The sequence below is a fragment of the Hetaerina americana genome, unplaced genomic scaffold (assembly GCF_022747635.1).
Source record: "Hetaerina americana unplaced genomic scaffold, ioHetAmer1.1.p SCAF_12, whole genome shotgun sequence".
Taxonomy (NCBI): Eukaryota; Metazoa; Arthropoda; class Insecta; order Odonata; family Calopterygidae; genus Hetaerina; species Hetaerina americana.
Window position 1 is genome coordinate 19,091,994 of NW_027286292.1, and position 14,945 is coordinate 19,106,938.

The following is a 14,945-nucleotide window of genomic DNA, read 5'->3' on the forward strand; positions in this document are numbered from 1 at the left end:
AACTGGTTCAGCGATATTCATCATGGACAGGTTTGGTTGCGTGGGCAGTTAGACGATTGTTTGACAGTAGACGATCTAATATAAATTCCCTTAAAATATTTTTCCCAAAACATTTCTCCTTTCGTAATTATATTTAACTTTTTTATTATTATATTATAAGTTAAGTGGAAGAGTAGTAAACATAGAGCAAGGGAATGTTTTTTTAATTGGTAGAAGTAAAAGCTGAACCAACAAACTTGGTCATTGCTCAGGTTTACATGCCAAGAAGCCATCATTAGAAGAAAGACGTCGACAGGGGAGACGATCCGTGAGATGACATAATTGCGGATGATTCTGGAAGAATACATTTGATGATGATGGACGAATGAAACGTAGCAATAGACAAAGGAAAATAGGGTACTGAGGAAAGGGACTACAGTTTAGGAACAGGGAACAATAGCAGGGTTGATAGCAGTAGAGTCCTGCAGGAGTCAGGGAGTTTCCAGTCACCAGCACTTGCTTTAGACACCAAAAAAGACGTAAGTAAACATAAAAAAGGCAGGGTGATTCAGAAAAGTATCAGTTACACTATGTTATGGATATATACAGATTTAAGAACAGCGTGATCAATTCCCACCTTTTCCCTGGAGTGGATGCGGTTTCAGATCATACAAGTGCTGTTTATGACTAATGAAGTTTAAAACTAGATTAAAGTTGGTAAAACTCCAAAGACAGTTTAGAAACGGAATGTGCGACGATGGCATGTGAGGGAAAAAAACAACTGTGAATTGTTCTTCGAACTATGTGTAACGGGAAATAAACCTTCTTTAACGGATATTGGGCCCAGCGAATGTTTATTAGCATTAACCGGATTACAAGCAATTACTTAAATTAGAAGCATTAACCGGAACTACAGTAAAGGAGTTTCCTCAGGCTGTAGAAAAAATTATGTCTGAGGACATAAGGCTGGATTCTTTAGAAGAAAAGTGGGAACACATCATAAAAATATCGAAAGCTGCACAAGAAATTATTAGAAAAGCAAATACTAAGGAGACAAGGAAATCATAGGTTACAGACGATGTGATTAGATAGAGAGATAAGAAATGAGATAATATAAACACTGAGTTAATTAAATAAATGTATAAAAGTTTAAATAATGAACTGAGTGGAGAAACAAATAGTTCGAAAGAAGCGTTGTGGCAGATGCAGTATGAGGGCATGGAAATTTTGCAAGGAAATGGTGAAATTCAAACGCCGTACAGGAAAGTGAAAGCACTGTGAGGAACTATGAAGGGAATATCCGTGCAAATAATCAAAAATGTCAGGAAAATTATTGATTTGACCTGGGAAGGTCCAAGAAAGAAGGAATGAATAAATAGAGGAATAATGTAGTAAAGATATTAGGCCAGTATGCTTAGACATAGGAAGATAATATGACGCAGATGAGGATGCCTATACCGAGGTATACTTAATGGCGAGCTAGAAAGGGCATGAAGGGAATTAAAATGACAGAAACGGCTTGTAGGGGGTTAATAAATATCGCAAAAAATTCACGGAAGTCTAGAAAAACATGGGTGGAACAGTTTTAATAGTCCAATTTGTATCATGTATCAGGGAGGATAATGGCCGGAAGATTTCTTCAGGTGAGTATTAAATCCAATCTCAGGAAACGTAAAGGAAACCATATGTAAGAACTGTAGAAAATAAAATTTGATTTTGTACGCAATTGTAGATTGAATCATCAAGAAGTGGTTGAAGAATAGAGCAATTGATCTCTCAAGGGATGCTCAGTTTGGGTTCAGGAAGGGGAGAGGCACGCGAGATGCCAGAGTAATAATGAGTTCACTAACAGAGAGAAAAATAGAATTCAATCAGGATGTATTTGTCTTTTTTGTTAATTTCGAAATGATGCTTCATAGATTGTATTGGGTAGATGCAATGAATGCTTCACAGAAAATAGGAATAAATTGGACGAAGAGAAGATTTACCTGCAACTTGTATCATACATATTTTAGCCTACCCAGGTGCGAGTGGGTATGGAGAGTTCTGATGGTCAGTGCTAGGAAGAGAAGTATGACAAGGGTGCCCATTACCACCTGTGCTGCTCTATGAAGAAAATGTTTGTAGAGGCATGGAAAAACTGAAGATGAGAATGGAATTCTGTGGAGAATTAATTAAATCAGTAAGGTTTGCGGTTGGTCAAACTTTTGCAAGCCAATCACCTTTGGGGGTACAATCACTCCTGAGTACGTAAGTAATCAATTTGATAGGTATGAGATGAAGGAAATTGTAAACGACAAAGTTTATGAGGCTTTTGAGGAGGAAGTAGAGTCCGTAGAACGTTAAAATAAAAGGTCATAACCGATACTAAGAGGAATAGTTTACCTAACATGGAAATCTTTTGGGCCAAAATGATCAAAGTAGTAGGGACAAAAGGAGCATAGAGGCCTTCACAAAGAGGAGGGAATTGATGATATGGACGTTGAGTGAGGCTATTAAGGAAGGGCTCATCAAAATTTTGATATAGCGCGTGGTTTTGTTATACGCGAAAACATAGTCATTGAAGCTGGATGATAGGAATAGATTGGATGCTTTTGAAATGTGAATACTGACAAAGATGGAAAAGGTGAAATAAATACAAAGGAAAGAAACAAGGAAATGCTAGTCATAATGGACAGGAGAGAAATTTTAAGGAAAATCTAAAAGATTCAGGAATGATGAATGTAGAGCATTATGATTGGCACCGGGATGTTACCAAAAGTGATAACGGGGAGACCGTTAGGCAAGGGAGAGAGCTATAGAAATAGGGCAGGCATGTGGTACGGAATGAAGGGAGGAAAGAAGTACGTGGAATTGAAGAGTGGCTTATTGTAATCGAGGATATCGGGTTGTGTTTTGTTAGTAGAAGTAATATAATATATGTACCGTTGTATATTCTATGTTCATCCAAACTTACCTTCAACGGAATAAAGTAATTATACATGATAGTCAATTAGTTGCATCACTTTAAGATTTATAGTATGAATGTGTATATTTATATAAACACATAGTTTCCAAGAAGTTATTCGATTATATATTCTCTGTCATTGTGTACGTTGGCAATTAATTCTTGGTATTTTTTGCGATGGGTATTATTGTAAGTAGAGAAAAATTGGCGGCTGTTTAATTAGAAATAGAGCGTTTTAATAAAATTCCATAATCAGTAACTAAAAAAGAGAATCACAGCTGTTTTCCTTGAAAAATTGACAAAGAATTGCACTCTGATGGCAAGGGTTTATCTCCTCGCTGGGCCGCATTCCTTGGATTCAGAGAAGAAAATGAGATGCACATATAACCTTATTTTCGGAGTGAGAATGCGTCTTTATATAGTCTCTTCTACAATTCAAATTGAGCATCGAGAGACTTGTTTTATTACAAGCATATTTTGTGGAAATGAGTTTTATTACTGCTTAAGAGTAATAAATTATATGATAATGTGCCCTGATTTTGTCAGAATAGTCTAATCAGTTTCCTTTCTCTCTGCTGAACATAAAATATTGGCCCCGAAATGTCAATAAAATAGTAAGATACTGTGTCTACTCGAAATACAAAGAAAGGGCAGTTATCTTTTTAGAGATCTGTTATTGATTTTTGGGCAATCGGTAGAATTTAATTTTGCTTCCCTATTATTGTTATGAGTAACTTCTTCTTTCTGCTAGTTTCGGAATATGTGTATTGTTATCTAAATTTTAATGTTGTTTCGACCGATTTTGAGCCACCATTTACCTCTTGCACGTCAATATTTGTTCCTAACGTACTATTTGGCCTCATTGAGTTTATTTCACACGCCTAGTAATGGGTATAAAAGGTATTGCAAAAGGACCGGGGCTGTTGGAATATTTAGCGTAATTTAGAATTGGTAAGTTTTGGCGGAGAATGAGCATTAAACTGAGAGAATATTTAATTATTTTCAACCATAGGAAAAAAGAACTCCATATTTTATCTTCCTCTTCGATCTATCGGGAATCAATCTATTTAGAAATCACTTGAAAAAGAACTTGGGACCGGGATAATTCGTCATCTAAACGAGATCATAGCAGGACTCTAGGCGTGAGAAAATAACTTGCTACACTAAAGTGGAATCTACCGCATGCGTTTTAAATTTAGAAAATAGATCAAATCAAATCAATAAGAACAAATTCATTCCCTATTACCTGCTTCACTGCATTTTACTTGAAGATATGCCATTTAATAGTAGCGACGAACGTTACTACCCAATTGCTTTCAAGTAAAAATTTTTTATTATGATACATTATTCTAATAGTACAATTATTGACATAGTAAATCAATAAAGTACAATGTAATTCTACCTGGTAGATTATGTATTAGTCTCTTTGCAATTATATGCGGTGAGACATCCCAAATAAATTTTACCTTTCAAATTCACGAGTATTTGCCTGCGTCTTTATTAATTTAATTTGTATACAGTATTACAGTGGTGGATCAGTAAACTTGACAAGATGCGAAAAATATGTGATTTAGGAGGAGTATTAAGATGAGCTGTGAGCAGTAACAGCTTTGTATGGTTTTACATTAACCATAGGTTGCACAATTACAATATCCGTCTTTAATTTCTCGATAACCATGTACAAATGTGAATTTAAAATTTTCTTTGCATTTATTGTTGGAGAACCCATCGAATACTGAAATTCAATCTACAAGAATATTGCGAATTAATTACAGGATAAAAATAGTGCTCGTACCAAGCATGCTTATTGAATTAACCAGAGTAAGTATTAAATATCGCTAGTCCATTTAGTGAAACAGTGGCAACTTTTTGTAGTTGTTATAGCTTTGAGGTACTTCACCGAGTCCTTTGATCTGTTTCAGTGTGGGGTAGTGGGATGCCATTATTTCAGTATATTTTCCCCTCAATAAAATAATATCACACGATGTTCTAATTATTCTTATCATGACAATTTGTTATCAATTCTTATTAAACGATTTTCATGGTAACAACTGCGTATTATTCAAAATTGAGGTCCAATATGCTTGAAAGTGATACATTGTTGTTACACAATTTTCCCAAAGATGATTTTTTGAAAATAGCCTTCCCTCTAATAGATTTAAAATATTTTTAGATTATGTAATAATTTTCATTTTACGCCTTTAAATGAGACTTTGATAAAAACTAAAAGAAATGTTTTGCTGAAATGTTTGCGGTTATTAGAATCCTCTTTGTTTTATTTAAATAGAAAAACCCATGTATTCATACATTGTATACTTGAATGAATGTGTTAACTTAATTATTGCTATATTGTCATTGAATTAGACAGTATTTTGAGGATTTTTGCATGGAGCATGTTGTCCTAATTAATTTCTTTCATCTTTGCAGCTCAAATGACATGCAATCAAGGAGTGGGAAGGGTTGTGTACGAGCGGTTACCTGACCAACAACTACAGGGGTTCGACGACGATGTGGTGAGTATGATAGCACTCACTCATTTCCAACAGCCAATTCTGGCGAATTTACACCCACGTTGGGTGGGTGCTTGTGGGATAAGGAGGATAGGAGTTCGGGGGGGAGTCAGATTGGGACGATGGTACATCAGTATTCTTATTTTTAAGTTTTTGAAGTTAAGGCCTCTCATGACGCTTGCGTTCATCTTTCTCCCTAATTTTTGTATAAGCTAATAGTGTATTTTGTACATTGTGTAATTTATTTAAATTACTGTTGCATTTTAAACACAGCGTATGTAAAACTAGTAACTTTTAAAATCTGCCCATATTTTAAAAAAGTTACTATTTTTTCTAGAGATATCACTATGCCGTGGAAAACATTCGTAACCTTAAAGGACGCGTGATGGGTTACTCGGATAAATCAAGTTTTCAATTATGTCGCGAATCATTCGTAACACACGCGTTTTTTCTATTCAACGTGGTGTAAAATGAAAGCGAATAATTGCAATACATCGGGCTCGCCTCGCTCGCAGAGATATGCGCTGTTATCGATCTTGTTTAGAGGAGGCGGGCTTGTTTGCACCCACAGGCAAAATATGTGTGTGCGCCACTGTTAATTTAAAAACAAATACTACTTGATCAAACGAGATCACGTAGCGTTTTACAGCATTATTATGTATGCATAAACATTAAACATCAATTTTTCTGATGAAAAATCTTTTCTGGCAACAGGAACGGTAAAAATTTTATAAATTACCTTTCATGAAATATTACAAAAATAAATTCTGACAGTATAATTTTTAGGCCGCTAAATGTTTCAACAAACGGGAAAGGTTGGCAATAATATAACCCAGAGATGTCAATGCAATTTTAGTTTTGAAACTAAAGAATATATTATTCATAGTTCATAAATTATATGACTTCTTCTAACGATCAGTTTAATCCGACGTTATTCAAATTTCAGGGCTGTCCATGGGTTTAATCGTCATCGAATTTTAGAATCGGTGCTAATCAGCTAGAAAATAATGGTCCCTAGTATTTGACGCCATTTGTTTTAGATAATTTACTTTCGTTTTTATGATAATGATTCCCTATGGCAATTCCACGTGATGAGTAGAAATATTCTTGCTATATCTAAATCATTCTCGATTTCGCTTCTTTTTTTCAGGTATTCTTCTACTTATTTCAGCAAAAGATGTTGAAATGTAACGCTTGAAAGTCTTTGCATCTTGTTGTATATGCATCAAAACTTCATAATCCGTGCTAATCATGATGAACTTTTACTATGTTTTTTAAAAAGTCACTAATATATCATATGAAATCCATCAGTCACACTTCTCTACACGTTTTACTGTGACTCCTTCCCTTAAGGGGACAGTTGTATAGTATTATATATAATTGTTACCACATGGACCTGCATATCTGACCTCAATCAGTGAAACAGATAAATATAGAGAAACCTATGAAACACACGCTAGCGATCTTTTGAATGTTTAGATAAAAATATCAATCCATTAGTAAATTATTGCCAGTTATTTCTTTAATCATGATAATTTCTTGAACATGTGAAGGGTGAACAAATATTACCACCAATTGAACAAGCTCTATTTCTTCTCTATTTCTTAAATTTAATTTCATTTCAAAGGAATACTTTTTTGTTTTCTAGGAAGATAATATATGATGTGTACTCTTGCAGTAATTCCTTGTTACGAGCACGTAATACATTAGTGTAACTGAAAATAAAATACGATCGTTCTATTTTTGAAACAGCTTGAAACAGCCTTACGAATTTAAATGTACTTAAATTTAATTTAAACGAGTGGAAAACTAGTAACCCCAATGGTATGTGACAACATTTTGAGAGATTTACGTGGCACCATTGGACATGTTTTAAGGTGCATATAAAAAGAAAAATTGCAAGGATAATATATTAAATTGTTTTCGTCTAATACTAACATTTGAAGTAATAGCAACTCCTAAATACTAAAGTTATCCTTGTCGTAATGATTTTTCAGCCATATAGGTGCAACAATATTTGAGAAAAGGCTGAGGCCGATACGTTGTCAGATCAATTTGTATAGCGCGAAGAAAGAATCAAAGACTTGGCGTTTCCGCAGGAAAGATTTATTGTTGTCAACTAGCTTCACTGCAACGCAGCGATGTAATCACAGATGATGCTACAGCATAGCGAAACTAGTAGACAACAATAAATTCTGTCCCGTGGAAACGCAAAGGCTTTGATTCTTTCCTCGTGCTTTGCTATAATATTTTCGCATTTATCTGAGCATCGAAATATAGCACAGGAAACAATTCAATAGTTTTATAACGTATATTTAAGTCACGAACGAAGAACTCCCTTGTGAAGGTAGAGAACCACGGATAACTTTAAAAATAATGCATTGATGTTATAGCATTGCCGAGCGCGATGTTATTCAACGAGCACTTTTGTTCATGTAACGGTTGTGGTCATGGTGATCCGATTCTTTGCGTGTGACGTATACTTTTATGGAAGATCAAGGTTATTAAATAAACTAATAATTTTTAAAAAACTTCAGTGCCAAGTTATACTTTCAATTAGTGCCTTATTAATTCCTTTTTCCTCTAAAATAACCTCAAGCCTAAGACTTCAGGTGGTTGGGCCACTTTTAAATTGACGTAAATCAATAATCAATTACGCCCGGGCATATTAACACCCTAAAATTTGGTATCCCTCGAATAGGAGGTTAATCCATTAGTGATTTCATTAACCTAGATTTCCTTCATAGAATTTAATCAACAAAGTAATGCTTGTAATAACGTTAAAAATGAAAGGTCCTTCAATGAAAATTAAGCCTCTGACTGGAGTTTAAAATTTAAAATGCAGAAGATAAAAATTCACTTTGGATAAACCGGGAATATAATAAATTTGCTCATATTTGGAAATCGTTGCTTTAATGAAGTAAGCGAGAGAACTCTATCATCTGGTTTTAAGGTTTTATTTCTGTCTAGGACATATCATTTTACTGTATGGTTAAGTTTCAATTTGCCTACTATTTACTTCAAAAGACTGCCGTACGTTGAGGTACTAAAAGCTACCACCATCAAGAAGAAATATTTTCCTCCATTTAGGCTTTGTGAGGGAATTGTAAACTATGCCAAAGGTAATTTAAAAATTAATAAGCTTTTTACAAAGTCTGTCGGACGTGGTTTGTCTGTTGTGCTGGCTTCTGGCCGCAGTAACGGCTCCTGAACGGGCTAAAAGTTTACATTTGGGTGATACTTCCCAGCTCTGTCGATAATGCTCATGCTGTGTGATTTTTCTCCACAGCACTCTCATGCTCTTTGTGTGAAATAGTAGGCTGCACAGAGAGAAGCCCCACCTTCTGAACGTTCAAATATACCGGATCTGTCCCAAAAATAAGTAGAATGATTTTTTGTCACCATTGCAGATGGCTGGAGAGGGGTCACTTGTGATGGGAAAGGTAGTGGGAGATCTTGAGAAAGCAACGCAACTCACATCAGTTAACTATGGGCATTTACAGTGTGCGTATTGCTGCTAGACTACACCCCTGTTTGACGTTCACGCCACGATTTCACGATGCCTCTTTCTATGGAGCAATGATATGCGATAAAATGGTGCATTAAGCTTGAAAATTGAGTTCGGAGACCATGGTCATGATTAAGGATGCTTGTGGAGATAGGGAAATGCCCCAAGTGATGGTTTTCTGCTTGCACAGGATGTTCTAGGAGAGTAATAGGAGGTTGAAGATGAGGAATGCCCTGGGCATCTTTCAACCACAAAGTTTGATGAAAATACTCGTATGCAAAAGGTGTGCCCAGATGATCCCCAAGGTGCTATCAGAAGACTGCTTGTGTGACAATCTTGCCTTGGACCTCTTATACCACAATGAAAGTTACCCGAACATTTTAGAATAGGTGGTTACTGGTGACTAGAAATGGGTCTTTAATTACGGCCGAAGTATAACCCCTTGGAGTACCATTTTGAACCACTGAATTATGTCAATAAAGTGGCCAAGACGAGGCGCCTGGACGAGGGTCCTGTTGATGCCTTACAGGAAGCATACCACAACTGGCGGATGTACTAGCATTGGTGTGTCGATTCATACGGGGCTATGATGAAGAATTTAACAACGTGTGCAATGATATGTAATACTTTTTTTCCCAGATTTATTCTGGTGGATGGTGTGGTGGCTAACGTACAGGTTTCCCAACGAGAGTGGCTGTGTTCAAATCCTAGAGAAAACAAATATTTTTCAGTGCTATCCCGATCCCTACTTGAGGTGGCTTGTGGAGAGCACTTTGAGTGAGTACGCCGTCCGTCGGATGGGACGTTAAACTGCGGATCGCTTGGTGCCTTTCGACAAGAGTAGGAGAATGCCAACGCCGGGTTTCTCTCCACCCTTCCTTTGCCATCCATCCCTAATGGCGCAAATTACCTTAGCTGTCGGTCGCCTCCTATAAAAAACTACAAACTGCAACTTTATTCAACTTATTTTTGGAAAGGGCCTTGTATATACCTATGTACTTAAACAAACTGCCCCCTTGATTATTCAATTGAAATTTGTATCATTGGGTGTCTTCAATTTTGTGCGGATAGAGTATGAAAGGTAATGAAATCGTAAGTAGTAAATGCTTTATTTTTAACTAAATGCATGTAGCCAATCAAAAAAAAGTGGACGTCCGCTCATGAGAGAGGAGAATTATCATAGCCAAATAGTTGCAATTTAAAGCATGAATCTGCCATGGGATTTCAAACGTGAATAAATACCGGGACGAGAACAGCGATTCTTCAGAGCAATGAACCCAGTTGTTTTTCTACGAAAGGGTTGAAGCTCATTCTTACTAAGTCATACGGCGAGTTAAACCAAGGCAGAGCCCCAATTCGGGTTCCCACGTAATTCTGATTCCTGCAAAATTACATCTCACGTGGCGTTTTGAGGGATTTCCCTTTAGTACTACTTAAAAAATGAGCAACCTTTAATGTGTAATGTGTATTTCACAGAATCGAATGAGTTATCGTGGTTCATTATACTCCATTTATACTTTCTATGACTCCATATGGACTGGCGTAATATTTTTAGCTCGGAATTGAAGGAAAAACTTAAGCAAGATAAAGATGAGGATAAATTCTGATTTTTAAGATGGTTGAGATTCCTGCATCGGCATTTGCCTAGGATTGGAATCCGGAATCCTCCAGTCCATTGGCGAACGCCAAACCCTCTGAGCTACTGCGCCGCGAGTGATCATTTCATTATTCCAGGAGTAATCAAGTGGTTTGGCAGAATTTATTAATTTATTAGAAACACATCCTATTATAAACATGTAACATTGGGTGGCCAATGTATTGACGATTTCTAATGCCTTATTTGGCTTTTTATTGAATCATCGTGACCTACTGATTAGTGAAGTATGGTTTTCTTTAATAATTAGATCTAAAGTACGTGGATTACCATATTTATATATGTGTGTGTCTTCACACTGGCGCAAAATTTTATGACTACACGAGTTCGACGTGGCTGCGCCGAGGGTCCCAGCAATTGCTGCGGTCAAGCGTGGCGTCACGCGGAGTGACGGCAAAGGTTTGCCCTCTTGCTTGCCTGCGTCTCTTGTCAACTCGGATAGGCGCGCATAAACCACGTCTCCGTCGACGACGGGTGACCTCGACTGACCGGGTTAAATGAAAAAGGCGATTCGCCGCATCCGGGGGCGAAATGATTTTTAATTCATGAAGGACCGAGGCCTAAGCCAGCGGGAGCGGACTTTGCGGAGTGTGACGAGTGGCAGCCCAAAAATCGGTGTCATCCATATTGTAAATCATAAAGTCTCTGCGGAGAGGTTCGAAGCGCGCGGATGGTTCGGGGTGAGGGTAGATGTAGCGTCCGAAGACCGTCCGTCCGTTTGCTACCGCAGGTGAACGTTCCCTCCACGCCCATCTGAGAGTGACGGAAAGGTGTGAGATCCCAACTTTGCGCGCCGAGTGTGCCTTTTCTCATAAATGTTTCAGCATGGTCACTGTAATGCTGAGTCACGTAAGAAAATTCGTTGCCCCTCTTCCCACAAACCCAAACTCCAATTTCCCAAAGTGCTCCGCTCCGCGTAGTGCCCCAATACATTGGAAGCCCTTGCGATGACCTGTACAAGCAGAGGGAAGCCACGATAGCAATGCCACGAGTTGACTTCGCATTGAGAAATCTTATCGTAAAATTTAAATTTAAGTGTTCCCTAAGGAGAAATGACCATTTGCCCTCTATGCTATTTGTCCGAGGTCAAAACTATTTGCGTTGGAACTTTTTTGGTAATCAATTTTTCTTTCATATTATTCTATTCATTCTTCTGTCACATTATAATATTTTTAAGTTAAATTGCAGTTTTGTATGAAGTGTATTTGATTATTTTATTTTCCGTTTTATTATAATATCCATTTATGTTTTAACTTTAAGGCTAATCAGGGTATCGAAGATTTTGTTTTTGTATTTAGCTGATTTAAAAAAGTAGACGCATATATGCGATAAACATTAAGTTAACCAAGCTCATTTGAGGTGATATTAATAGTCCCAGGGTGCATTGTTATGCATAATGGAAGCATTTTTATCTGGAACATAATTGACTTTCCTAACTGGGCTATGATTCTTGTTGAGTACATTTTAGATTTGTACTAATTACATTTTTAGCAACTCTCAGAATTGAAGAAAAATATTACCTAAGATAAAGCTGATTCTTAACGTATCAGAGCGAAGTTGAAAATGTAAAAAATACTGCCCTCAAAAGCTTTTATAAATGAAGAATAGTGATTTTTTCATTAAAACCTTCTCGGGATTATTTGATTTACGATGATAAGAGATGCTCCAACACTTCAGTCTCTTATTCCTGTGCATAATAAGATATTTTGGTGAAGTTCCTTGAAAAAATTGGCGCTTTCTCGTGTTATATGGCAATTAAATTTTAACAGAGAGTTGATCTAATCTTAAGATTACCCTAAACCTTACTTTCGGGCAATAGGACCATATTTACTCCCTGCTGCTGCCTTATCGCTCTACACTTGCTACAACTAATAAATAAAAATGACCATTGTTGAATGAAAGTAACCGGTGTTATCAATGCGCGTTGAACTTTATGGACCTAAATGGACTTGTCATAAAGGTTTCAAGCGCTGATCTTCATTTATTTACACAACGAAAGTTCCTAAATCCATAGATTTGATCGAAAGGTACCTAACCATTTGGTCCACCTTTAAGCACAACCTACATGGAGGTTCTAATTCATTGTCTCAGACCCATGCCAAAAATCTTCACCTAGCTCTGGAAATCTGTCGAGAGTTTCCTGCTCCAAATCGCATGAGGAGTTCTGACTTCTAATAAAGTATTTCACAAGTAGTTTGAAAAATTACTAAAGAAGGAAGAAAATGGAGAATATTTGCGAGAAGAAACGGGTAATGAATCTGGCTGGCATAGCCTGAGTTTATTGAAGGAAAATAGAGGGGAAGAATTACGAAGGGTTAACTATATCGGTCTAGGATGAAATACGAGAAGCAGGCAATGGAAAATGTAAGGGCAAGGAGCTAAGAGGGAATCAAGAGATGGGTAGTTTAGAGGATACGTAAAAGAACTTATACGAAATCAAGTTTCATATTGATTGCCGCTGATGATAAAATTAAAAGAAAAATATGTGGTAAATAACGTCATAATATTATTATTGATAATATACGGGTTAATTTAGGTTTTTGACGGACACAAGTTACCTAACAGTTCTCTTGTCTCTCCAAACAAAACACAGCCCAGCATCCTACTCTACTATAAGACCCTATTCATCCCCATATATACTCCCTTCATTTCGTCCAACATCCCTATTCTATCCCTGCCCCTTTCTTGCTTGCCTAACATTCTCCCTTCTATCACATTCTTCAACATTCCATTGCCAATAAATATGTTCTGCATCCATCTTTCAGGCCTCTTTAAGATTTCTCTTAAAAATCACCTCTCCTCCCCCATCAAATCTCGCACTTGCTCAATCGTTTTCCTTTCTGTCCACCTTCTCCATCCTTCTCCACATCCACATTTTAAAAGCCTGCAATCATCACCTATCATCCTGCTTCAATGACCGTGTTTCCGCGTCGTTTCGTTGCCTAATGCAATTCTACTAATTATTTCCCTACTATTTTGGTTCAAAACACTTAGAGATAGTGTTAGATAGTAGAGATACGTAAACTGTTCCACCTGCTCTACTTTTTTCCTCCTATTTGAATGTTAAACTTAGCATTTCTCTTACCGGAAAACCGCATGGCCATTGTTTTGTTCACATTTATTCTCATTATATGTCTATCGCATAGAATTTCCGATGCACTAAGCAATCAACCTCTAGGCTGACGGACCACCTCAAGCTTGGTCATCAGCAAATCTAACTGATTTTATGAACTCCCCACCAACTATCATTCATATCTCCGGTTCTCCCAATGGCTTGGTGGCAGGGTTATTGCTTTCCAATGATCCCTAGAGCTGTGTAGGCGGGGTCAGTGATAATTGCTCCTGGTAGGGTCACCCATGCTAGATAGATCGAAGTTTAGGAACCAGAAGAAAGGTTGTTTACGCACCACTCGTGTATATTCCTCAGTGAGGCGGCTACAATGGCGTCTGACCACAGCGGGGTGGCCATTGAGTGATGGTGTCACGTTAAAAATACTATGGAGGAAGGCAACGGGAAACCACCTCAATTACGATTCCCAAGACTTTTATGAAGGACAGCATAGAGAATATCAGTCATGGCAACTAAGGGACTCGGCCCAATTGGCCGTGTGTTGTGCTCGGCAGCGGGAGAGGCGAAGCTTCCGCGCTCGTCATCTCACGAAAACCTTGCAAAGTAAAACCTACGGCGGCAGAACAGAATATGTAGAATAAAAAGACCGAATAAGTTAAGATAGGAACTGCGTATGTTGGGACAACTTTGAGGCCAGGAAAATTACATAATATAATGCGAGAGATGGGAAGAGGAAATATAGATATTTTATTTCTAATCGAGGTGACATGGAAGGATAGCGAGGATAGTGACTGGAGTGATAGTTATAGAATAATATTCAGCGGAGGGGATGAGAGCCAACAAGGGGTTGCCATAATAATGAATAAAAAGGTAGGAAGGAGCGTAGTCAACATAGAACAAGCAACGGATAGAATATTATTAGTAGAGATAAAGGCAGAACCGATGCACTTGGTCATTGTTCAGGTATACATGCCTCCGAGCACTCATTAGGAGGCTGAAGTCGATAGGATATACAATCAGTTAGCGGATATAAATGTGCGTATTTGATAGTGATGGGGGATTGGAATGCGACGGTAGGCGAAGAAAGAGGTGATGAGGTGGGTGACTACGGTTTAGGTTCGAGGAGAAAAATTTCGCTAGGAAAAGAGGCTTTCAATAGGGGGAGGCAGTTGATGACAGGGACATTGAGTATGGGTACTAAGAAAAGGCTCGTCAAAACTTTGATTTGAAGCGTAGTTATGTGCGGCGCGGATCCTTGGTCACTGAGGTAGGAGGAT

The 14,945-nt window shown here is 37.6% G+C and overlaps 1 protein-coding gene across 1 annotated transcript in view; it reads left to right on the forward strand.

Annotated features, from left to right (window-relative positions):
• The first annotated feature begins 1,549 nt into the window (after positions 1 to 1,549).
• The window catches only part of nompA (no mechanoreceptor potential A), a 31,559-nt gene continuing 18,163 nt past the window's right edge, over positions 1,550 to 14,945 (forward strand). The window contains exons 1-2 of the mRNA XM_071582939.1: positions 1,550 to 1,622; positions 5,354 to 5,439. Coding sequence (XP_071439040.1) covers positions 1,550 to 1,622; positions 5,354 to 5,439 — 159 coding nt within the window. The remainder of the gene's footprint in view (positions 1,623 to 5,353; positions 5,440 to 14,945) is intronic.